The 24,295-nt window shown below is 39.8% G+C and overlaps 1 protein-coding gene across 5 annotated transcripts in view; it reads left to right on the top strand.

The window, feature by feature from the left end:
* The window catches only part of LOC122743070 (cytochrome P450 2C42-like), a 31,765-nt gene extending 13,812 nt beyond the window's left edge, over positions 1–17,953 (top strand). For 4 of the 5 annotated variants that reach the window (XM_043987767.1, XM_043987765.1, XM_043987769.1 and 1 more), the window contains 6 exons: positions 2,345–2,505; positions 3,175–3,351; positions 6,084–6,225; positions 12,227–12,414; positions 15,707–15,848; positions 17,467–17,953. In XM_043987767.1, the coding sequence (XP_043843702.1) occupies positions 2,345–2,505; positions 3,175–3,351; positions 6,084–6,225; positions 12,227–12,414; positions 15,707–15,848; positions 17,467–17,657 (1,001 nt within the window). In that variant the 3' untranslated portion in view covers positions 17,658–17,953. Of the gene's footprint in view, positions 1–1,019; positions 1,088–2,344; positions 2,506–3,174; positions 3,352–6,083; positions 6,226–12,226; positions 12,415–15,706; positions 15,849–17,466 lie in introns of all 5 variants that reach the window. The other variant, XM_043987766.1, reaches the window with a different exon arrangement.
* Positions 17,954–24,295: the final 6,342 nt, after the last annotated feature.

Genomic DNA, 24,295 nt, shown 5'->3' with positions numbered 1-24,295 from the left:
AAAAAACAGAAAAAACACTAGAATGGGAGTCAAGAGCACTGGGTATTAGTCTCTGCTCTATGACAACTGTCTCCTTCCCTATCTGTTCTGCAACCATTACTGCATAAACAGGAAGAGCCCACACAAATCCATGACATTTTGTCTCTTTGTTTCATGGTTTGCCACGGCTAAATAAGTCATCATCTGGTACATAGTGAGCACTTAATAAATTCTTGTTGGGACTGAAATCAGGAAGACTTGAATTCAAATTTGTCCTCATACTAGCTGTGTGACCTTGGGCAATTCACTTAAACCTCTTCCTGCCTCAGTTTCCTCATCTGTAAAATGTGGATAATAATGGTGCCTCCCTCATAGGGTTGTCACAGGGACCAGATGAAATAATATTTGTAACATGTTTAACCTGGAAGGTGGTAGGTGCGTAAGGAATGCGCGTTCCCTTTCCCTTCCCTTGTTGCCATATCAGCGGTCAACCTCTGGATGAACCTCTGTGCACTTACCTAGGTTGCTCCTTGGGCAACAGAACTTGTTAGAGTACAGGCTCTGTTGGTATAGCCTTCTGGACCCAGAGTCACCTCTGTGCCATGAGAGCTTTTGAGGAAAGAGCCATGTTTATTACTTTTCAAATGAAGTAGAGCTCACCAATAGCAGGAAGCACCAGTTCTGTTGACCTTCTTAAGAAATTCTGTCAGAAAAAGTATTCTTTTCTTTAAGATAATTGCTAGGAATTGAGTGATTTTGTAGACTTCTTGATGGTTTGCTCAAAAGCTTTAAAAAAAAAGAAGGGGGGCAGCTAGGTGGTGAAGTGGATAAAGCACTGGCCCTGGATTCAGGAGGACCTGAGTTCAAATCTGGCCTCAGACACTTGGCATTTACTATTTGTGTGAGCCTGGGCAAGTAACTTAACACTCATTGCCCCGCCCCCCCAAAAGTAAGTCAATGAACTGATTCATCAGGATCTATTAGAACCATCTTAGCCTTCCTTTATGTTCCATGATCTTCCTGTGCCACTCCATTTGAAGATGTTCAGCAGAGTTTGTTTTCCTTCTGCTATGGAATCCTAATCTTATGGGTCCACGGGACATCAGAGGTGAGCTGAAATCAGTAGATAACTGATACTATAACTTCTATGTCATAGTAGTTTGTTTTTTTTTGGTGAGGTAATCCACTTGACCTGGCAATCCCCTTGAGCTATCATTCTGTACATTTCCTCCCCTTCACTGGAACACTCTTTCAAAGAGTGTTCTCATCTCATCTACACTCATTCCATCCCTTCTCACTTACTTTTCAACCATTTTCACTCTGGCTCCCCCCTACCTCCTAGCTAGCATTTTACTGGTATTGCTTTTTTTTTTTTCCTGAAAGTTACCAACTGGGGGTATACTGGAACCAGCAGCTTGCTAGAGTCCATTGTTAAATTTTCCATGTGAACAGTTATACCTCAGAAATCAGCAATAACTATAAGTCAGGGATCAATTTATCATTTTATTAATTAACTAGATAGGGGCGGGGGTCAAACTATTGCTCTTGGGCCAAATCAGGCCCACAAAGAATGATTTTCTACATTTTGTATGTAAGATAAGAAGAGGGTTGGATTTGGCTCTGGCTAAAGTTTGCTAAGCCCTGCTCTAAACTTAAGAAATTATTAACACAGATTAAACTTAAAAGTATTTGTACATACATTTTCTCCCTAGACAGTCAGTAGTTGAACATTTACCAATAAACCCCTGTATTACTCTATCTTTTTTTTTGTTTGTCTGTTTTGTGGGGCAATGGGGGTTAAGTGACTTGCCCAAGGTCACACAGCTAGTAAGTGTCAAGTGTCTGAGGTCAAATTTGAACTCAGGTCCTCCTGAATCCAGGGCTGGTGCTTTATCCACTGCGCCACCTAGCTGCCCCTCCCTGCATTACTCTATAAGCATTGCTTGAACTTAGCAGGGAATGAAGGCATCATCAGACTGAAGTACTAGTGACTGACTATAGGCTGATGATGGTGACGATGGTAAATCACTGAGATTTATATGGTGCCTTAAGGTTTGCAAGGCTTTATATCCTTTATCTCATTTGAGCCTCGTAATATTCCTGTCACCAAAAATCTCTTACATTTTGTCCTTTTCTCAGTTCTCATTACCTACTAAGGATGTTGTAAGGATTAAATCAGAAAATACGTACAGAGTGCTCTTCATAACTTTTCTGCACTGTGTAATTCCCAGCTGCAATGAAAGTTAGACCTGTTGGAGGAGACCATAAGTCTCAAGTCCTCAAGGCAGACAAATCTTCCCTTGTGATCTCAATGCCAATAAATTAAAAATTAATAAGAAAGCTCTCTCTTCCCCTAATTCTTTAGGGATGCCCTGTGACCCCACATTCATCCTTGGGTGCGCCCCCTGCAATGTCATCTGCTCTATCATTTTCCAGAAGCGTTTTGAATATCACAATCAGAAATTCCTACATTTAATGGAACTTTTAGATGAAAAGTCTAAGATCCTGAGTTTGCCATGGATACAGGTGTGTAAAGAGTTCTCTCTTTCTGGGGCTTAGGTCACTCTTCTTTATATGCAGAGAAACCGCTACCTGGATCAAGGCTGGTGGTCAATATGAGCCTTATTGGACGGTGCAACTGTGAGATTTGGGGGTAAACCAAATCTCTCTCATCATAAACAGATGTCCCCTTGAATATAGATAGAGCAGGTCACCTCTTCAAAGTTTCACTGAGGGCCTCTGGCAGTCCCTTTCCTGAAGGAATCTACCTGCATGCCACAGGGACTGAAATCTCAGGTTCCTTTTTTAAAATGTCCATTGCCAGAGAACTGCTGACCTTTGCCTTGGGCACTTCAGCCTGGATAGGGTTAGCAGGTGTCAGCTGTCCCTTTGGAAATTAGAAGGTAGAGCTCTGAGAAAATGGAAGATAGGTAGGAAACCTTTCAGTGGTAATGAATCATGGAAAGTGGAGGTATAGATGGGTACAGTTGTCTGTGGAGGGAGGAATATTAAAATGATTTAGGGGGTTCTACAGGGAGGAAGAGGATGAGAGAAGATTTGTCACAATTTTTTCATAGGGGATTTGCCCAGCAACTTCTCACCCAGTTACGATCTTCTCTTCCGAATCTGAGATTAGAGAATTATCTTCTGTATTGACCAAAAGAGAAATGTGTAATTGTTCCTTTTTGTTTATAGATCTACAATCTCTTCCCAGCTTTGGTACGGCATCTCCCAGGATCTCATCACAAATTATTTAAGAACTGTCAAATGCTGCATGATTTTATTTTGGAGGAAGTGAAGGAGCACCAAAAAGCCCTGGACCCCAACAACCCTCGGGATCTGATTGACAGTTTCCTGATAAAAATGGAAAAGGTGCAGTGAGGGTAATGGGGCTACAGCTCAATTCTTGGGAGTTGTATCATTCATATGTTGGGGGATGTCCACAAGTAAATCAAAGGAAAAAAGAATTTCTTAAATCAAGTGTCTTCAGAGAACTATGTGGGGAACTGAGGGTCAGTTGGTCTCTGTCATGAAAGAGTTTAAGCTAATTAGAGAAAGTAAATACACAAAGGAGGCTGAGAGTAATTATAAGATTAGGGAAGATGGCCTAAGGAGGAATAGAGAACAGGTGAACCTCTATCTATCTATCTATCTATCTATCTATCTATCTATCTATCTATCTATCTATCTATCTATCTATCTATCTATCTATCTATCTATCTATCTATCTATCTATCATATCCATCCATCATCCATCCATCCATCTATCTATCCATTTATCTATCATACCAAGGTAACTCATACTCTTGGGGTGAAACCTATCTCCATCTCCATCATTGCCACTTGTAACTTCCTTCACAGAACCTCTGTTGTTATATGTTTTTCAGATATTATTGAGTTGCATATATGCTATGCTGGGTTGGTTCTGGGTCTATACTGTATACTATATCCCAATATTTCCACTGTCGCCATGTACTGGTTGTCAGGGGGATACTCTCTGCAAATCTTTTGCTGCCATCTTCTGATGAACTGTAACTGCTTCCAGACTGTAAGAATTGATTGCAATTTGGGACCCCATCCTTGGCTAAAATTAGAAAGCCTCGGGTGCGCCCTGTACGGCTTCCTCCACACAGTGGGGATATGCACAGAAAACCCTGTGCCCCGGCTGGCCTTGGGTGCTGCCCTGAGGTGTGCCAATGAATTAGCTTGGGGTGTGTGGATGGTCAGCCAGGGTTTCCTGTGAGAGAAGGGTTTTTTATTCTGGGGGGTAGAGAAGAGGGGGGAGCGAGCAACCGGGGGAGACAAGGAGAGTAGAGAAGAGGAGATGAGAAGAGAGAGAGAGGAGCGTTCATGGCGGCAGGTGAGAAAGCTAAACATGAACATGCAGGGGATAGAGGAGGCTAAATGCGAGACAACTGAGTCTGGTGGGCAAGTTCACGGGTCATATTTCCTGCTTGTCTTTGTCCCTATTTCTAAATTGGTCCACATCAATAAACCCTGTTATTTTTTGTTTATCTGAAAAGAGACTTTTTGATCTCATTTCTTATCAGTCTGGGAGAAACGATTGGGGAGGGGGCAGGGGGCAGTGTGGAAGAGATCCCACATTAAATTTGGCCCTTCCAGGGCTTTGCCTATTTCTATTAGAGAGGAGTCTTAGCTCTTTCACAACACAGCACAGCAAATCTCTTTTGAGATTTAAACTCCACAGATAGGGTCATCCAGACCAGCCAGCAGACTTACGTTTAATTTAATTTACTTTTAATTAATTAAATTAAATTTACTTCAGACTTATGTTTAATTCTTCTTTCGAACAACTTCGTTTCTGCCTGGCTGGCTAATCCTATGATCCCAATCTTCTGCTTGACTTGTTCTTGACCTATGATTTCATTGGTGTGTGTGTGTGTGTGTGTGTGTGTGTGTGTGTGTGTGTGTGTGTTTGCATGTGCATGTGTGTGCATGTGCATGTGTGAAATTTTGAGAGTGAAAAGTCCCTTTACTAATAAATGTTGCTATCTCATCTGTAATTTATCATCTTAGACAGTTGTGTGGGGCAACTGACAGATTATGTAACTTGCCCATGGTTACTTAGGTATTATCTGTTTAGGCAGAATTCGAACCTAGATCTTTCTGACTTCAAGTTTAGCCCCTCTATTTATCTACTATGTCATGCTGCCTCTTGCTATTTGATTTAGAGTGAGTGAATTTCTTTCAATTCCCATCATGCCAATTGTGGTCCCTACAAATCTTGATAAGGAATCAAAGCTCCACAAGGCTGGGTAGAGCTTTTTTTTGTTTTGTTTTGTTTTGTTTGGGGGTAGAGCTTTTAAACGGCAGGTAGGTGGCACAGTGGATAGTGTACCATGCCCAGAGTCAGGAAGACTCCTCTTCCTGAGTTCGAATCTGGCCTCAGACATTTACTACCTGTGTAACCCTGGGCAAGTCACTTCACCCTGTTTATCTCAGTTTCCTCATCTGTAAAATGAGCTGGAGAAGGAAATGGCAAAGCCATTCCAGTATCTTTGACAAAGAAATCCCAAAATGGGAACAAAAAGAGTTAGATATCACTGAAAAACAACAGAACTTTTAACTTTTGTCATGTAAGATGCCATGAATTATACCCCTCCCCAACTTTCATATCACAGTATAAATATGGTTTTTACCACTAACTAGTAAATTTCCAGTTTTTTTGCCACCACAAAAGGATCATAGTTCTCTCGAGGTGAAAAGGACCTGAGAGTTCATTGAGTTTAACCCTTTCATTTTACAGATGAGGAAACAGAGACTTAGAGAGGATAAGTGACTTTCTCAAAGTCACATGGATTCAGTTGCAGATCTGGGTTTCAAACTTGGGTCCTTGGACTCCAAACCCACCACTCTTTTTTTTTTTTTTTTTTTTTTTAGTGAGGCAATTGGGGTTAAGTGACTTGCCCAGGGTCACACAGCTAGTAAGTGTTAAGTGTCTGAGGCTGGATTTGAACTCAGGTACTCCTGACTCCAGGGCCGGTGCTCTATCCACTGCACCACCTAGCTGCCCCTAAACCTACCACTCTTATATTGAAGCATTCTGCTTCTTTTCTTACATAATTGTATCAAATTATTCCTAGGAAAAGGAAAAACCACAGTCTGAATTTACCATGGAAAACTTGACTTTTACTACATCTGATATATTTGCTGCAGGAACAGTGACAACCAGCACCACTCTGAGATATGGCCTTCTGATTCTCTTGAAACACCCTGAGGTAACAGGTAGGATTCTGGACAATATGCCCAATAATCATGCTCAAAAGTAAAGTCAGCAAAGAATGGGTGTGGTCCTGTTGAGACTCTCCTTGGGAATATTTCTCTTGTCATTTTCATGTATTTAGCAGTCATCATATATTCCAGTTGGTCCTCAGATGACAGACAGACCATCTCCAAGTGTATATTCTTTTTTCCCCTTTTTTCCATTAATACATATTTATTGAATAAAAAAGCATTTCCATAAATAGTACAATCAAAAAGATGATTGAACATGAAACTACAAATCTGCTAAGAACAACTTGCCATTACTTTTTTTTGTGTGTGTGGGGCAATGAAGGTTAAGTGACTTTGCCCAAGGTCACACAGCTAGTAAGTGTCAAGTGTTTGAGGCTGGATTTGAACTCAAGTCCTCCTGAATCCAGGGCTGGTGCTTTATCTGTGCCACCTAGCTGCCCCCAACTTGCTATTACTTTCAAATATGCAGCAAAATTACCATGTAAATTTCTTCTTTTTATCTACACTTCCCCCACTCCACCCTAATGTGGCTACCATTAGACACAAATAGGTATCTATCTGTAAAATATGTAAAATTATTTTATAGATACTTTTGTTTATCAGTTCTTTCTCTGGGTGCAGATAGTGTCTTTATAGTTAATTTGGGTATTTATAATAGTCAAAATAATGTATTCATTCAAAGTAATTATTATTTTTTTTTTAGTGAGGCAATTGGGGTTAAGTGACTTGCCCAGGGGCAAGCTAGTAAGTGTTAAGTGTCTGAGGCCAGATTTGAACTCAGGTACTCCTGACTCCAGAGCTGGTGCTCTGTCCACTGCGCCACCTAGCTGCCCCCAAAGTAATTCTTAAAACAATATTCCTGTTACTATATACAATGCTCTCTTGGTTCTGCTCATTTCACTCTTCACCATTTTATGCAAGTCTTTACATGTTTTTCTAAGATCATTGAGCTTATCATTTCTTATAGTACAGTAGTATTCCATCACACTCGTACTCACAACTTGTTCAACCATTCCCCAGTTGATGGGTATCTGTGCAATTTCTATGTATTGTGGTATAAAACCTCACAAACAAATGCAGAAAAGTTGAAACAGCCTTCACTGACAACAATAAAATAAAAATTATATTTGATTAGAATTAAATTTGAACTAAGAATTAAAAATAATTAGAGGGGCAGCTAGGTGGCGCAGTGGATAAAACACCAGCCTTGGATTCAGGAGGACCTGAAAATCTGGCCTTAGACACTTGACACGTACTAGTTGTGTGACCCTGGGCAAGTCATTTAACCCTCATTGCACCCCTCCCCCCCAAATAATAATAATTGGAAACAACATATTTCTCAAGAACTGGTGGGTCAAAAAAGCATAGAAGCAATAGAAAATTTCATGAAAAATAAAAATAAAGACAAAACGCCAAAACTGATAGGGTAAAGCTGAAGAAACCTTTAGGGGAAATTTTATATTTCTAAACACTTTCATTAACAAAAGAGAGAAAAAACAAATCAAACAAACTAGGGATGCAACTTAACTTAAAAAACCTAGAAAAGAAAATTAACCCTCCCCAACTAAACTTCAAAGTAGAAATTCTGGAAATAAAAGAAAAGATTATCAAAACTGAAAGCAAAAATGCCCATTGAACTGATAAATAAAATGAACTGTTTTCTGGGGGGTTAACCCACTAATGAATTGCTAGTTTGATTTAAAAAAAGAGGAAAACCAAATTGTTTGAATAAAACTGAAAAAAGGAATATTCAAAGTTGAAGAGGAAATTAAAAAAAAACACAATCAGAAACAATTTTTGCCCAATTATACTGCAATAAAACCAGTAACTTAGATGGAATAGATGAGTTCTTATAAAATATAAAATAACCAGATTAACAGAAGAAATATATTATTAAAAAAATTGAACAAACTAAAAATGAATTCTCAAAGAAAAATTCCAGAACCACATAAACTTATGAGTCAATTCTATAAAAACTTTAAAAATAAGAAGAGACCCTTTCAAACTCTTTCTGTGATACAAATATGGTATTGATACATAAACCAAAGAGACAAAATAGGAAAATAGAACCATAGACTTGTAAGTGCTTATATTAAGTGAAGGGAAACAAAATATGCATATTATATCTCCCACTAGAATTTGAGCTCCTTGAGGGAAGGGAGTGTGGGTTTTGTTTATTTGTTTTGCCTTTCTTTTGATTCCCAGCTCTTATTACAGTGCCTAGCACATAGTAAATGCTATGTGTGAATACAAAATCTGTACCAAAAGTAAACATCAATTCTCTCCTCACTCTAGTCCATCCACCATTCAGCTGCCCTACTGAAGTACAGGTCTGACTGAGTCACTCCCCTGCTTAAGAAATGACAGGGGCTTCCTAATACTTTCTGCATCAACTATAAAATCTTCTCTTTGACTTTTAAAGTTCTTCATTACTTGTTGTCTTCCTTTCTTTCCAATCTTCTTATCCCTGACTCTCCTTGGCATATTCTATAATCCAACAACACTAATCTTTTTTTTTTTTTTTTTGGTGAGGCAAATGGGGTTAAGTGACTTGCCCAGGGTCACACAGCTAGTAAGTGTCAAGTGTCTGAGGCCGGATTTGAACTCAGGTCCACCTGACTCCAGGGCCGGTGCTCTATCCACTGCGCCACCTAGCTGCCCCAGCACTAATCTTTTTTGCAATTCCTCACATTAAACACCTTATCTTCCAAATCTATGCTTTTTCACCACCTTGTGTCTTTGCCTAGAATTTCTCCTCATCTCCACTTCCTTGACATCTATAAATTTAACCCAAATCTTAACCTTCCGCGAAAAGGCCTTTGCAGATTTCATCCCCCTCCCCCAGTGCCTTCTTCCCAAGATTACCTTCTAGTTACCCTGTGCATTACCTATATGTACATGAACATAGTTGTTTGTATCTTTTCCTCCCCATTTCTTGAGGTCAGGGACCATGTTTTTGCCCTTATTTTTATCCCCCAAACTTAATACAATGCCTCAAACATAGTAAATGCTAAATAAATGCTTGTTGATAGTTGACTATTTGAGTACTTAGCCAAGTTATATGGGTGTCAGAAAAGGTTTCATGTAGGGAATAACACCTAACTGAACTTTAAAAGGTGCTAGGAATTCTGTGAGTTAAAGGTGAGGAAGGAGAACATTCCAGACGGGATAGACAGCCATTGTATTTTTTTTAATTTTTATTTTTTTTAGTGAGGCAATTGGGGTTAAGTGACTTGCCCAGGGTCACACAGCTAGTTAAGTATTAAGTGTCTGAGGCTGGATTTGAACTCAGGTACGCCTGACTCCAGGGCCAGTGCTCTATCCACTGTGCCACCTAGCTGCCCCTTAGCCAGCCATTGTAAAGGTATGGGAATGGGAGATAGAATTCTGTGCATTAGGAGCAGCAAGATAGTTTGACTTTATATAAAGAAGATGTGGAAAAGCCAGGTATTGTGGTTTAAGTAAGGGAGAACTAAGCAAGAGAAGGAGGTATGGATAGGGAATAGGCAACACATTAGACAAAAAGGAATAGGCCTGAAAAAATAAGAGGCATTCCCAGTTTACAAACAATGACTTCCTATATTTGAAGACTTTTTTGGTAATATCTGTTTTTTTTCCAAATTCTTAATTACCACAATTGCTTTGCAAATTCATCTTCTTCTTGAACGGTATTGCCTTAAACTAGATAATATTTCTTTCATCTCCAAAAATGAGATAAATATCTTATTCTACTTTCTTCTATTTTTTCATATTTCATTTTTTATGTTTCATTTTTTACTGCAGCTGGAATTTATCATAATATGATGTGATATGAGGATTTCAAATAATTTTTCACCATATTTCTGGCTAGTTTTTCCTCCATGATTTTGCATAGGCTGTTCCCTGAGCCTGGAATGTTGCCTCTCCTCACCTCCAACTTTTAAATCTGTAATTCCTTTCAAAACTTAACTCAAGTATAATCTCCGATATCGCCTTTCCTTATTTCCTTATTCCCCTGGTTATTGCTCCCATATACATATATGTGACATATGTATATACACACATATGACATATGTGTATACAAGCATATGACATATGTACATGTATGCATATGACATGTGTATATATACATATATGACAAATATATGTGTGTGTATACCTATATATATATAAAGATAAGTAAATACCATATACATATATGGTATTTACTTATCTTTATCTCAGTAGAATACATGATCCTTGAGGGAAGTGGCTGTTTCCATCTTAGCACCTAGTAAAGTGCCTGACACATCGTAGGTGCTTAATAAATGCTCATTGAATTGAATCCAATAATTTTAACCACTTATTCAATAAGAATTTATTAAAAGTCTGATATGTGCTATCTCTGACAAATACTGATGGTATAACAATGTGTAACTCATTTAACCCCTAAGCACTTTAGATAGTAACCCTCCTCAGACTGTTAATTGTAGAGTGGAAACCTACACTGATAGGGAATTCCCCATATCAATGAAATTACAGATGTAGCCCCTCTTCCTATTTATCCCTTATATATGCAAGACCTCAGGGCTACAAAGATGAACAACAACACGATCCCTACTCTCATGGAGTCATTCATGAGGTTATTATTAAATGAAAAATTCCCTCGGTTTTTGTTACCTACAAGTTTATCAAACACTAGTACTTATAAGTGTTTAGTTCTAATTCTGAAATTTTAATTATTTTTTCTTATCTTACTTTTCCACTTTTCTGCAGCACCAGATAGTTTTAATGAGATGTAATTTAGTGAGCTATAATAACATATTGTACAACCCAGAAAGGAAAGTCCATTTTCATCTACTTTTTTTTTTTTTGGTGAGGCAATTGGGGTTAGGTGGCTTGCCCAGGGTCACACAACTAGTAAGTGTCAAGTGTCTGAGGCTGAATTTGAACTCAGGTCCTCCTGACTCCAGGGCTGGTGTTCTATTCATTGCGCCACCTAGCTGCCCCTTTTCATCTACTTTTACTTTTAAAATTAATCCTTGATATTTTTGCCCTTTGATTCCATCTAGTAATCATTATGTTTAAATCTAGTTCTATAAAGAAACTAACTCATTGTTATCTTTGTTGATTTTGCATTAAAGATATGAATTAATTTAGTTAATATTGTCACTTTTGCTACATTGATATGATAGTTATTTAGATTTTTTTACTCCTAAAACACTGTAGTTTTATAAATATTATAATAGCTTCTTTAAAGTTTCATGTGTGGTTTCATCTGTGTTGTCATAAATGGGACCTATTTTTTTCAGGTTAAACATTTTTATTTATATTTTTCTGTTCCAATCTCTATCCCTCCTTTCCTCCTTCCCCTCCCCCTTTCCCCAGGCAGCAAACAATCCAATATGGGTTATACATATATGATCATGCGAAACATCATCATATTTGTCACTTAATGAAAGAATGTAAAAAATAGCATGCTTCAGTCTGTTCCATCAATATCAGTTCTTTTTTTTCTTTTTTTTGGAGGTGGATAGTATGTTTCATCAATACTCTTTTGGGATTGTCTTGGATCATTGCACTTTTGAGAATAGTGAAGTCATTCACAATTCTTCATTGAACAATATTGTTGTCCCTGTCTATAGTGTTCTCTTGGTTCTGCTTACTTCCCAATAGGTCATTTTATACATATCTTTCCAAGCTTTTTTTTTTTTTGGTTCATCATATTTTTTTTCAGTTACAACACAATTTCATTTTCTTGCTGCTTCCTTACCCAAGTGCTGTCTCTCCTGTATTTATCTCTGAATATTGTGAGGCCTGTGCTTTGAGGACATTGGATTTAGGTTCCTTGCTGGAACGTAAATGAATTATCAGTTGAGTCAAGAGACTGAAATTGAACTCTTCATTTTCCCATAACTAGGGATGGTCAGTTGAATTTTTGCCAATGGAACTCTGGGTGAGGGGCCAGAAAAACTGAGGGAGATCTAAAGTATTAACCTCACTTTAAAAATAATTTTTATTTCTTCCATGACAGATAAAATTCATGAAGAAATTGACCGGGTGATTGGCCACAACCGAAGCCCCTGCTTGAAGGACAGAAACAGTATGCCTTACACAGATGCTGTAATCCACGAGATACAAAGATATATTGATCTGGTCCCAGCCAATCTGACTCATTCAGTGACACGAGATACTAAGTTCAGACAATACCTAATCCCTAAGGTTAGAAGTGTTTCTCCCAGGAGTATAACATGAATTTATGTTATCTAACATCAACTGGGCACTCACTTCAGCAAAGCAATCAATCCCTGATTTGTAGCTCATATGCTTACTCTCACAAGGTTAGGTAGGCTAGCTACATCTCCCCTTGAGGTTCTAGGGTACATCGAGGGGCTTGGAGTAGCCTTTTCCCTATTGCCATCCATTCATGTCCCTCACTAGTTGTGTTTCCCCTACCGTTAGGGGGAAGCGTCTAGAAGCTTAGTTCCGTTTAACTACTTAGCACCAATGAGCTTTTAAAAAAAGACATTTGCTTTAAAGACATAGCCAGAACAACCATTTCCCCTAGTGCCTACAGGGCATACTCTTCCTTATAACACCTCAATCTCTGGTGAATGTAGGATCAACTTAACTCAGTTCCTGCATAACATTGTTCCCACCACATTCACGTCAAAAGGCCACATCTCTGCCATATCAGTCCTTGTCTCCGCTTCCAATGAGTGGAGAACTATAAAGTACTCTTTGCTCCTTGAAGTATTGATACTGGACTGGCTCAGTCTGGGTTCTCATTCCTGCCTTCCTTTGATTTGCTCTCTCAACCTTTTGAAACTCTCAGGGTCAGTAATTCCACTCCCTTCATCAGATGCCATGAGAGAAGGAGTCACTGAGTTTTCCAGAAATAAATGGGGCAGAATGAATGTAACTGAAGCTAATAGTTCATTTGAATGCCTCCACAGCCAATCTAAAAGTCTCATCTTCAACATAGGGTTAAGCCAACCAGAACCAGTTACAGAATATTTACATATGTTCCAAAATGTTTCTCCAAGCAGCTTCCCTTATACACCATTACAATTCTTTTGTTTTTGTTTTTTGGTGAGGCAATTGGGGTCAAGTGACTTGCCCAGGGTCACACAGCTAGCAAGTGTTAAGTGTCTGAGGCCGGATTTGAACCCAGGTACTCCTGAATCCAGGGCCGGTGCTTTATCCACCTGCCATCTAGCTGCCTCCATTACCATTCTTTTGGAAGCTGCTCCTTAGCATCTTCCACATGGAGAGCTGTTATTCTCTCCCCGGTATCCTCCAGGTGTAGATGCCATATGAAGAATGCTGAGGATGCATCAGACCACCATTATAGATTTATTATCCTACTTTCCACAGGGACTGTTCCAAGCCTTACCTTTAAGACTCCCATGGCACCTCTCCTCTCACCCTATGAGCTGGGGACCTCGCCTCATACTTGATTAGAAAAAAATGGATTGTATTTTACATGAGCTCTCCTTTCTTTTCTCCTCCTCATCTTCCATCACTCAGATATTTTTCCCACTACCTCTTCCTTCACTTCTGTCTCAGATAAAGAGGTTGCCTTTTTCTTTACCAAAACAAACCCCTCTACATGCTTCTTTGAGTCCATTCCATACAATTATCTCCAACAGATTTCTCCTATTATTCCAACTCTCTCATCTCCAATCTTTTCCAATATACTGCTTCCTTCCCTGCTATCTATAGACATGCCCATGTCTCTTCCATCTTTAAAAAATCCTTACTTCAGGGGGCAGCTAGGTGGTGCAGTGGATAAAGCACTGACCCTGGAGTCAGGAGGACCTGAGTTCAAATCCAACCTCAGACACTTGACACTTACTTGCTGTGTCACCCTGGGCAAGTCACTTAACCCCCATTGTCCCCCCCCCAAAAAAAAGAAGCTTAGAATTGGGGAAAAGAGATACTGAGCCTCTGGACTGGAGAGGTTGGAGCAAGCATGGAACAAGGGCAGGATTGAGCTACATCAGACATAGGAAGGAGATATCACGGAGAGTTGTTGACTTTATAGAAATCTTGCAATGGAGGACCCAGGCTGAGGGAAGTCCCAATAAAAGGTCGGCTCATTCCACACCGCTGTAAACCATTTGGCAGATGAGCTAAATCAGGTTGAGGATAACCAACAGGTCTCAAATTTGTCGGTGAAGTAGGGGGTTACCTACCTCAAGCATGCGATGATGTATCCTGGTAGAATCGGCAGATGAGAGAATTTGTTTCCATGAGGGCAGCTGGGGAGCACTTAGAGCTCGGGCAGACCTCGATGATGCCAAGGTCATGCACTGCATCTTGGGCCATCATTAGTCATCTTGACTTTCATCCTGTCACTGGACTTTGAAGATTCAGGAAGAGAGAGTGAGGCTAATGACTTTGTGCAACTCTGCCTCACTTAAATCCAATTCACACACCAATCAAGATATCATCTGTGATGTCACCGATACTTTTTGAAAATGAAAGATGAACAACAACAGATAGTATTAATGTAGTCTGCTTTTTTATTACAAAAATATTTCCAGTAAACTGAATTTTATCTTAACCACAAAGAGACCAGGGAATATCTAGTGATAGATGCAAGTCTAAGGCTAGTCAACCCAACCTTTTACTAAGTACCAGGAATTTTCCTAATTGGTGGCTCAGAACAATTGTGACTGAACTCAGAACTTTCCATTTAAAATAAACTCCTTAAAGTCAGGTTAACTGAAGTAGATTTGAATTCTGGTTCTGTGCTGAGCAGCTGGACGCCCTCAACAAAGGCACTTTATCTTTCTTGTCAGCTTCACTCTCTCCTCCAGAGTCAACAAAGCACACTCATGATGTCATCAGTACCCTTTCGAGAACAAAGTATGAACAACAACAACTTTTCTAAGCCTCAGTTTCCTCATTAGCAAAATAAGGACAATCCTTTAGGAGTCCTTGTGAGGCCCAAATGAGAAAATGAATAGGGAAGTCCTTTGTAAGCTACAAAACACTATGGAAAGGGATGGCTATGCTTTTTACTTTGAGAGCTAAAAGCTCTCTCTCTGTCTCTATCTGTCTGTCTGTCTGTCTACCACACACATACACACACATACATACGTACATATACGCACACTTACCTAACTGCACTTCAATGGTTCAAGTCAGAACATCAAATGGATGATCATGGGATCATTAATTTATACCTGATATCATTTAGTTCTCCCCCTTCCCCTTCATTTTACAGTTGAGAAAACCAAGCCTCAGAGAGGTTTAGTGTCTTGCCAAGGCCAAGTAGGTAATAAGTGCTGATGATTAATTTAAGGGTGCAGAGACAGTGTAATGTGGTAAACAAAACTAGGATACGAATAGAAGTTTTGCTATATAGATTTGGTTAAGGCTGGCCCTAAGTTTCTTAGTTTAAAAAATGAATTGGTTAGACAAGATAACCTCAAAGGTCCTTTCAGCATTAACATTCTAGGGTTCTAATTTTCTAATTCTGTTTATCTGTATTTCTTCATTTTAGGGTACTACCATAATACCATTACTGAAATCTGTTCTGTATGATGATGAAGAGTTCCCCAATCCAGACAAGTTTGATCCAGGTCACTTCCTGGATGAAAGTGGCAACTTTAAGAAGAGTGATTATTTCATGCCTTTTTCAGCAGGTAAGACCAATTCATCTAACTGTGCACATCAGAGATGGATCAATAGTGCAGACAACATGGGTTCTGGTCTAGCTTTGCTATTTATTAGCTGTGTATCCTTGTTCAAGTCAATTCACCACTCTAGGATTCAGTTATATTATACATCAAAGAAGGGGTTCAACTACATTATCACTAATGTATCTTCCAGTAATGAATCCTAAGAGTATAGTGGCGAGAGTTACTTAACTTTTCAATGGTCCTATCAATAGATTTGGGGGGCAATTATCTTTGTTTGTCCTTTATTCTCAAAGAGGACCATGACATCAGGGTTATGTCATGACTTTCAGTGACAACTGGAGATGGCCCTGGATGTTTAAGGCAATTGGGGTTAAGTGATTTATCTAGGGTCACACAGCTAGTAAGTGTCTGAGGTGAGATTTGAACTCAGGTCCTCCCAAGTTCAGGGCAGTACTCTGTCCACTGTACCATCTAGCTGCCCTGTCCTTGATAGTACTGTTGGAATGGAGAAGAGACAAACTGCTGGATTGGCACCAAGCAGGAAACTGACTCCAGAGCTGTATTGCCTACCCAGGATTGTAATTGAAGCCACCCAAAAAGGAACTGAGCATCATTACCCTAACACTCTCTCTCACCACAATTATTATTCTTTTTTTTTCCGGGGCAATGGGGGTTATGTGACTTGCCCAGGGTCACACAGCTAATAAGTGTCAAGTGTCTGAGGCCGGATTTGAACTCAGGTACTCCTGAATCAAGGGCTGGTGCTTTATCCACTGCGCCATCTAGCTGCCCCCTCACCACAAATATTAAAAAGAGCTTGGTCTTTGTGGGTTTGAGTGGATGGCTCAATTCTATCTCCAGGGGGTAGGGAGCAATTATTCCTTTCCTCTGAGTTTAAAAACCCAGGAATTACTTTGTTTCAGGAAGGCTGATTTAGAGGGACAGAGCTCTTCTTCCTCAGAGAAGGATAAGAGCTTTGAAAGAACCAAGAAAGCATTTACTCCTAACCCTGCATTGAAAGATGCCCAAAGGGCTGAATCTCCCCCTGGAGTAAGGACAGATGGGCTGAGTGGGGAGCAGAGAAGAAAGGGAAGAATGGTCTTCTATATAATGCCACTGGGTGGTAGAGTCAGAAGGAGTGGTCTAGATCAGGACTTTTAAAACTTTTTTCACTTGTGACTACTTTTAGCCCAAGAAATTTTTACATGACTTTGGATATATATATATATATATATATATATAGGTATATAAAACAGGTATACAAATCAAATATTAACCGACAAATTTTTTGTGATCCCCCCCTCCCCACATTCAGTTACATGGGGTCATGACCCACAGTTTAAGAAGCAAGATCTAGATCAGAGGTGTCAAATACACTACCCTCAACCTTCCTGGGTGCAGCAGGAACCAGGTTAAAATATAATTGGGAAATGTTTAACAAAATAAATAAAAATACAATAGAACATAGATAATGTAAATATGTGGTTTTCTAAATTGATATGGCAGCCACAGGATCCCTATGAGTGGTTTAGTGGTCCCTGCTTCTATTTAAGTTTGAGACCACTGCTCTAGATGACTTACAACTCCACAAGTATTAAATCTTTTCATTTGTTTCTTTCAGGAAAACGGATATGTGTTGGTGAGGGCCTGGCTCGGATGGAATTATTTCTGTTTTTTACTACCATCTTACAGAATTTTACCTTGAAATCTCCAGTTGACCTTAAATATATTGACACCACCCCAGTTGCCAATGGATTTGGCAATATACCCCCCTCCTTTAAACTCTGCTTTCTACCTTCCTCCAAAATGTGAGGGGACTACTTCTGGTTCCAATTTCTTTAGCGTCTATGGACATGCTATACTCATTCCCTGTCCTGGCAATGAAAGTCCTCTATGATTTCAACCCAAACTACCTTTCTAGCTCAATCTCCTATTACTTCCTCTGACTTTTAACAAAATAGATTACCTGCTCCCCCTAACACCACCCCAACATTCCCTGTGCCTGAAATATTTCCTTGACTCAACTCTCCACCTTTTAAATCACAATTCTGATGCCACATCCCCATTTACGTATTGTCTATACCGTAAAAATTAACAATTATAACTCATCCATTTGTTTTTGTTTCAAGTATGCTAGTCTTTTTCATCTTGTATCCCTAACTAGATTATAAGGCCCTTATTGGCAGGGAAAATATTTTACATTTGTATATAATTATTCACCAACAATGAGTTAGCAGCCTTTTCCTATTTCTTAAGTACCCCAGCTAATGCTCCCTCAACACATAGACTACTTTGATCCCAGCTCAGTAACTGACAACATTTACCTGCTTATTCTAATTTCAGAATAGAAGTACGCATATTAAAAGCATAGGACACATTCAAGGGACACCTACTATAAGAGTTGAATCATTTAATGAAGATAGAAAAGACTGGTTATATTCAGTTCCTATCAAGCATATAGCTACCCCCCTGACACTAAGGATTCTTGATGCTGGGGTATGCAGAAATCTTGTTCAAGTGGGAAATCCAACTCCTTTCTGGTCAAAGTTCATTGTTGAGAAAGCCTGTGAACCTTTTTTTTTTTTTTTTTTAGTGAGGCAATTGGGGTTAAGTGACTTGCCCAGGGTCACACAGCTAGTAAGTATTAAGTGTCTGAGGCCGGATTTGAACTCAGGTCCTCCTGAATCCAGGGCCGGTGCTCTATCCACTGCGCCACCTAGCTGCCCCTGCCTGTGAACCTTTTGTGTCTCCCTAGAGGAAGATGTGATCATGAGTCCAGTTACTAGTTCCATATGACTAGTTGCAATGGTGGTTGATTAGTCTCCATGAGGCTTCCCATCCTGAATTATATGTCCTTATTCTAACTCAATAGTAGGCATGTGTGTGTTGAGTAAAACAATCTCTAGCAGGGGTTCTTAAACTGAACTTAGTCTTTTAATATTTCGAAAACTACTTCACGGGGCACCTAGGTGGCACAGTGGATAGAGCACTGGTCTTAGATTCAGGAGGACCTGAGTTCAAATCCGGCCTCAGACACTTGACACTTACTAGCTGCGTGACCCTGGGCAAGTCACTTAACCCCAATCGCCTCACCAAAAAAAGAAAAAAAGAAGAAAAAAAAAGAAAATGACTTCACTATAACTAGTTTATGTTATAATCCTATGTATTTCATTTTATGCACTTAAAAACATTACTTGGGGGAGTCCATAGGCTTCTTTAGATTGTTAAAAGGATTCATAATATGAAAAGATTAAAATCTCTGCTCTAGATCAGTGGAAAAGGTAGTCTTCTCTTCTTTGGACAATCAGGTGGACACATATATGACTAGGTTTTGCTAATATCAAATTATTGTAGGGGCAGCTAGGTGGCTCAGTGGATAGAGCACCGGCCCTGGAGTCAGGAGTACCTGAGTTCAAATCCAGCCTCAGACACTTGACACTTACTAGCTGTGTGACCCCGGGCAAGTCACTTAACCCCCATTGCCTCACTAAAAAAAAAAAATTATTGTATATATATAATACTATATATACGTGTACATATATTAGATGATGGCATAAAGAAGCCTACTAGAGAACAGGATATGCATATAGATGAGATAATATAGAAATGTTGTTAAAAGACAGGATTGCTAACAATGCTACCCCTCTGCACACACATTCTCCTAACTGTACTCATTTGGTTCAAATCAGAACATCATCCATTGTTCTATATAAAGATTTGTTATGGGTGGTCTGGTTCTTGGATATCCTCTGTTAAAGAATTAGACTCACAATACTCCAATCAGAGATAGCATAAGGTTTTATTTTGTGCAAAGGGATGTGGCTGGGAGGAGAAGATTTAAGAGCTCTTCCTCCCTGCTTTTAGAGAGAGTAGGTGGGGGACACTTGAAAATGGAAAATTACAGCTTTTGGGGGTGCGGGATACTTTAAACCGTTGTTTACATTCCTGAGCTCCTGGATCTCCTAGTTCTGATCACACAATATTAAAATCTGGCTTCCTGTTATTGATTTCTATTGCATATACTTTCCTTGTGCCCTTGAAGCTTGTCTGCCCAGTTAGCAAGTCGACTTATTGCTTTGTTGTTCACAGGAAGAACACACGTCAGCAAGTTGCCGGTTTTGTTCTTCACAGAAGGAACCTTCTGACTCACCCTAGTCCCCCTACAGATTCACTATTCACTTCCCAAGTATCCAAGGGAGCCAGTAGGCCAATCTTTGGCTTAAGTATATGACAGACTCCCCAGAACGGCTTTCAAGCTTTAAGATGTGCTCCAAACTTTACACAACCCTAATGAGACAGCTAGTAATGAGAGCCTGTATTGGGGTAGTGGTAGAGAAGAGAGAATAGATGAAAAGGTATGAGAATTTGATACGAGGGCTCATACCATAGGAGAATCAATTAAAGGAACTAGAGACCTTTATCCTAGAGATGAGCAGAATGTCTGAATGTGCGACCAACTTTTGAAGCACCGTCGTTTGGAAGAGAAATTACATTTACCCTGGCTAGTCCCAGAGGACAGAACCAGGAAAATGGGTAGAGATTGCAGAAAGGCATAGGACTTGGTGTAGGGAAAAACCTTTGAATCAGAGCTATTACTTAAACGAGAGCTATCCAATAGTGGAATAAACTGCTTCTTGAGCTAGTGTCTTACTCCTTACTAGAAGCCTTCAGGCAATGCCTGAATATTGGAGATAGGATTTTTCTTTTGTTTTTGATTCTCTTTCAATGTGAATCAAATCTTTAAATTCAGAAGGACATACTAAGAATGACTAATAAGAAGGTGATGCCTGAGCTAAGTAAAGAGAAATTGGAAGAACTCTTGGTTTTCTTTTCTATTTAATTCAATTCAACAAACATTTATTAAATATCTATATATGCCAGACAGTGTGCTAGGTATCATGCACACAGAAACAAAACCAAAATAGTCCCATCCCTCAAGGAATTTAAATTGTTTTGGGATGAGGAGAACATGTACGCAGGAAGGTATTTGTAAAATATAGGCAATGTTTTTTGTTTGGTTTTTTGGGGTTTTTTTTTGCACAGGGCAATGGGGGTTAAGTGACTTGCCCAGGGTCACACAGCTAGTGTCAAGTGTCTGAGGCCGGATTTGAACTCAGGTACTCCTGAATCCAGGGCCAGTGCTTTATCCACTGTGCCACCTAGCCGCCCTAGGCAATGTATTTTTGTTGTTGTTGTTGTTGTTGTTGTTGTTGGGTTTTTTTGCGGGGCAATGGGGGTTAAGTGACTTGCCCAGGGTCACACAGCTAGTAAGTGTCAAGTGTCTAAGGCCAGATTTTCAGGTCCTCCTGAATCCAAGGCTGGTGTTTTATCCACTGTGCTATCTGGCCGCCCCCGGCAATGTATTTTTAAGGGGAGAGGGTAGAGTAATTAATAAATGAAGGAATCTGGAAAGGACTCTTGGGGGGGGCGGTGCTTAATAAATGTTTGGTGCAGCAGCAGACAGAGCTCTAGGCCTCAAATCAGGAAACTGGCCTCAGATATTACTAGCAGTGGGACTTGGGCAAGTCACTTCTCTGCTGGGTGCCTCAGTTTTCTCAGCTGTAAAATGGGGGTAATAACAGTACTTACCTCTCAGGGCTGTTGTAAAGATTAAATGAGATAATATTTGTAAAGCACCTAGCACAGTGCTTAAATATACAGTAAGCACTATATAAATGTATTCCATTCCCCCTTTCCTTCCCTTGTAACTTGAGCTGTCAAGATGTGGAAGTGAGAAAGAAGAGATAGGGGACCACCTGGGTAAAGACATGGAGGTAAGAAGTGAAATGTTGCTTATGAGGAACAGCATATAAGCCAGTTTTGCTGGGATGGTGAATGTGTGAGGTGGAGTAATATATTCTAAAATAGATTTTAATCTGGAAAGATAGAATGAAGCCAGATTACAAAGGATTTTTTGTGCCAAACATAGGAGTTTGTATTTTGTCTTAGAAGTAATAGGGAGAGGGGGCAGCTAAGTGGTGCAGTGGATAAAGCACTGGCCCTGGATTCAGGAGGACCTGAGTTCAAATCTGACCTCAAACACTTGACACTTATTAGCTGTGTGACCCTGGGCAAGTCACTTTACCCTCATTGCCCCACCAAAAAAAAAAAGTAATAGGGAGAGGGGGCAGTGGATAGAGCACCAGGCCAGGTGACAGTCAGGAAGATCTGAGTTCAAATCTGACCTCCCACACTCACTAGCTGCATGATCCTGAACAAGTTACTTAACCTCGGTTTGGCTTTCTCCACTGGAGAAGGAAATGGTAAAGTAAAAGAGCTATTGTGGGGAGTAGGGATCAGTCTAATTCTGTTTGGCCTTGGAAACAGAAACTGTAGGAAAGAGGTTGATACTGGTTGCACCCCTAGAGAACCTTCTATAATGAGATTGAATCCTCAGGCCTAAAGTAGCCAACCACGAGCTCCATAAGCGTTTATTAGGCACCAACTGTTTGCAACATACTGGAAATACAAAGAGAGGATTTTGGAGAGGTGCAGACTACAGAATGCCTGAACCAACTGCTTTGAGCTTGCGTTGGGCATGACAGACTTTGAACATCTGCCCCAACAACTATTTGGATGTCCCTGGGGTTCGCAGGAATGTATATGGCAAAATAGTTCTTCGAATTAATTCTTTGGGACAGAATGTATTGAAATAAATAACTGTGAAAAAAAAATGGGATCGTAAAGAGTCAGACATGACTGAACAACAACAAAGAGGTACAGTAAGGTTAAAGTTGATTGTCTGCACTCTCAGACCAATATGCTGAGACACTGGGAGCTGAAGGCCATCAAGCTGCCTCAGAAGGACGGATCCAGCTGGGTCTGGGAGGAGAGAGAGAGAAAGAGAGAGAGAGAGAGAGAGAGAGAGAGAGAGAGAGAGAGAGAGAGAGAGAGAGAGAGAGAGAGAGAGAGAGAGAGAGAGATCAGCCTGGAAGAGGGGCTGTAGTGGAGATCTTCAGGAATCTGTATTTGACCCTCTTCTATTTAACATTGTTATCAATGATTTAGAAAGAGGCATGCCTTCCATACTTATCAAGTTTCAGAATGATGCAATATGGGAAGAAAAATGAACACATTGTAATGATAGTCAGGATTCAGAAAGATTTCAATAGACTAGACTATTGAGCTGGAACTAGGGAGACATTTTATAGAGATAAGGACAAATATATATTTGGATTAAAAATAAAATTTGCAAATGTAAGATGGAGGATCATGGTTGCAGAGCAGTAAAAATGAAGCAGATCTGTGGGCTATAGGGACATACAAGCTGAATAATCAACAGTGTCATATGGTAGCCAAGAAAGAGAATAGGATGATCTCCATCTGCATTGAGTCATTGCATTTAGTACTTGGGCTTTTACTCTGCTGTGATCAGAGCACAGTGTTATAGTGATCATTTATAGGTGGTAAATTTTAGAAAGGACATTGAAACTCCAGTCCCATAGTGCCATCTACCACACAAAGGGACACTTCAGGTAACTGTAGAAATGCCTCTTTCTTAGACAATTCAAATAGGTTTCTCTCCTTTGCTCCTGCCTGGTTGGTGGTGTTCATAGCCATTTATCTCCTCTATGCCCTGGCATATGGGAGGTGAACTTCCTACTCAGATCAACAATTTCCACTTGGTCTTTTGGGACCAGTCTGGTGATAATCATTCTCTTAATCTACTGCAGTCCTGTGAACTCAAGCAGTGTTTATAGAACTATATGGAGGTGCAATGATAAATATTTAACCACCAGAATCTGCAGGGGAAAAAAAGTATGCAGTATACTTTGGTTTTGTTTTGTTTTGTTTTGTTTTTGCAGGGCAGTGAGGGTTAAGTGACTTGCCCAGGGTCACACAGCTAGTAAGTGTTAAGTGTCTGAGGCCGGATTTGAACTCAGATCCTCCTGAATCCAGGGCCGGTGTTTTATTCACTGCACTACCTAGCTGCCCCCGCAATATATTTTTAAATTACTCTCTCATATTTAACACTTCCTTGAGTCTACGTAATCAACAAAACAATAAATCAATCCCTGATTTGTAAAATAACAAATTTCTGAGATATAAATGCTCACACTGAAATTTTAACAATAGGCTTTCCTAAAATGGTTAGAGCCGGGATCATTGGTTCATCATCCCTATTAGGATCAAGGGGATCATAGTAGCATCTATCACCCAGTATTGTTGTGAAGATTAAATGAGACATTATGTAAAAAATGCTTTGGAAACCTTGTGATGTTATATAATTATTTCATTTAAGATTCAGTTCAAGAACCACGTTCTATAGTGAAGTTTTCCTAAGCTCCTCAGCTTCGTGCTCTCCTCCTACTCGCCATTACCCATATCTATATATCAAATATGAACCGGCCGTTTTCTTTGAAAGAATCTTTGAAGCCGAGGGCTCTTTCACTTATGTCTCTGTATGCCCAAGTATCTAAGCACAGTGCCTGGCACAATAGTAAGTGCCT

Source organism: Dromiciops gliroides, chromosome 2 (assembly GCF_019393635.1).
Source record: "Dromiciops gliroides isolate mDroGli1 chromosome 2, mDroGli1.pri, whole genome shotgun sequence".
NCBI classification, from domain to species: Eukaryota; Metazoa; Chordata; class Mammalia; order Microbiotheria; family Microbiotheriidae; genus Dromiciops; species Dromiciops gliroides.
Note: the sequence above shows the minus strand (reverse complement) of the source record. Positions and strands in the feature narration are given on the sequence as shown.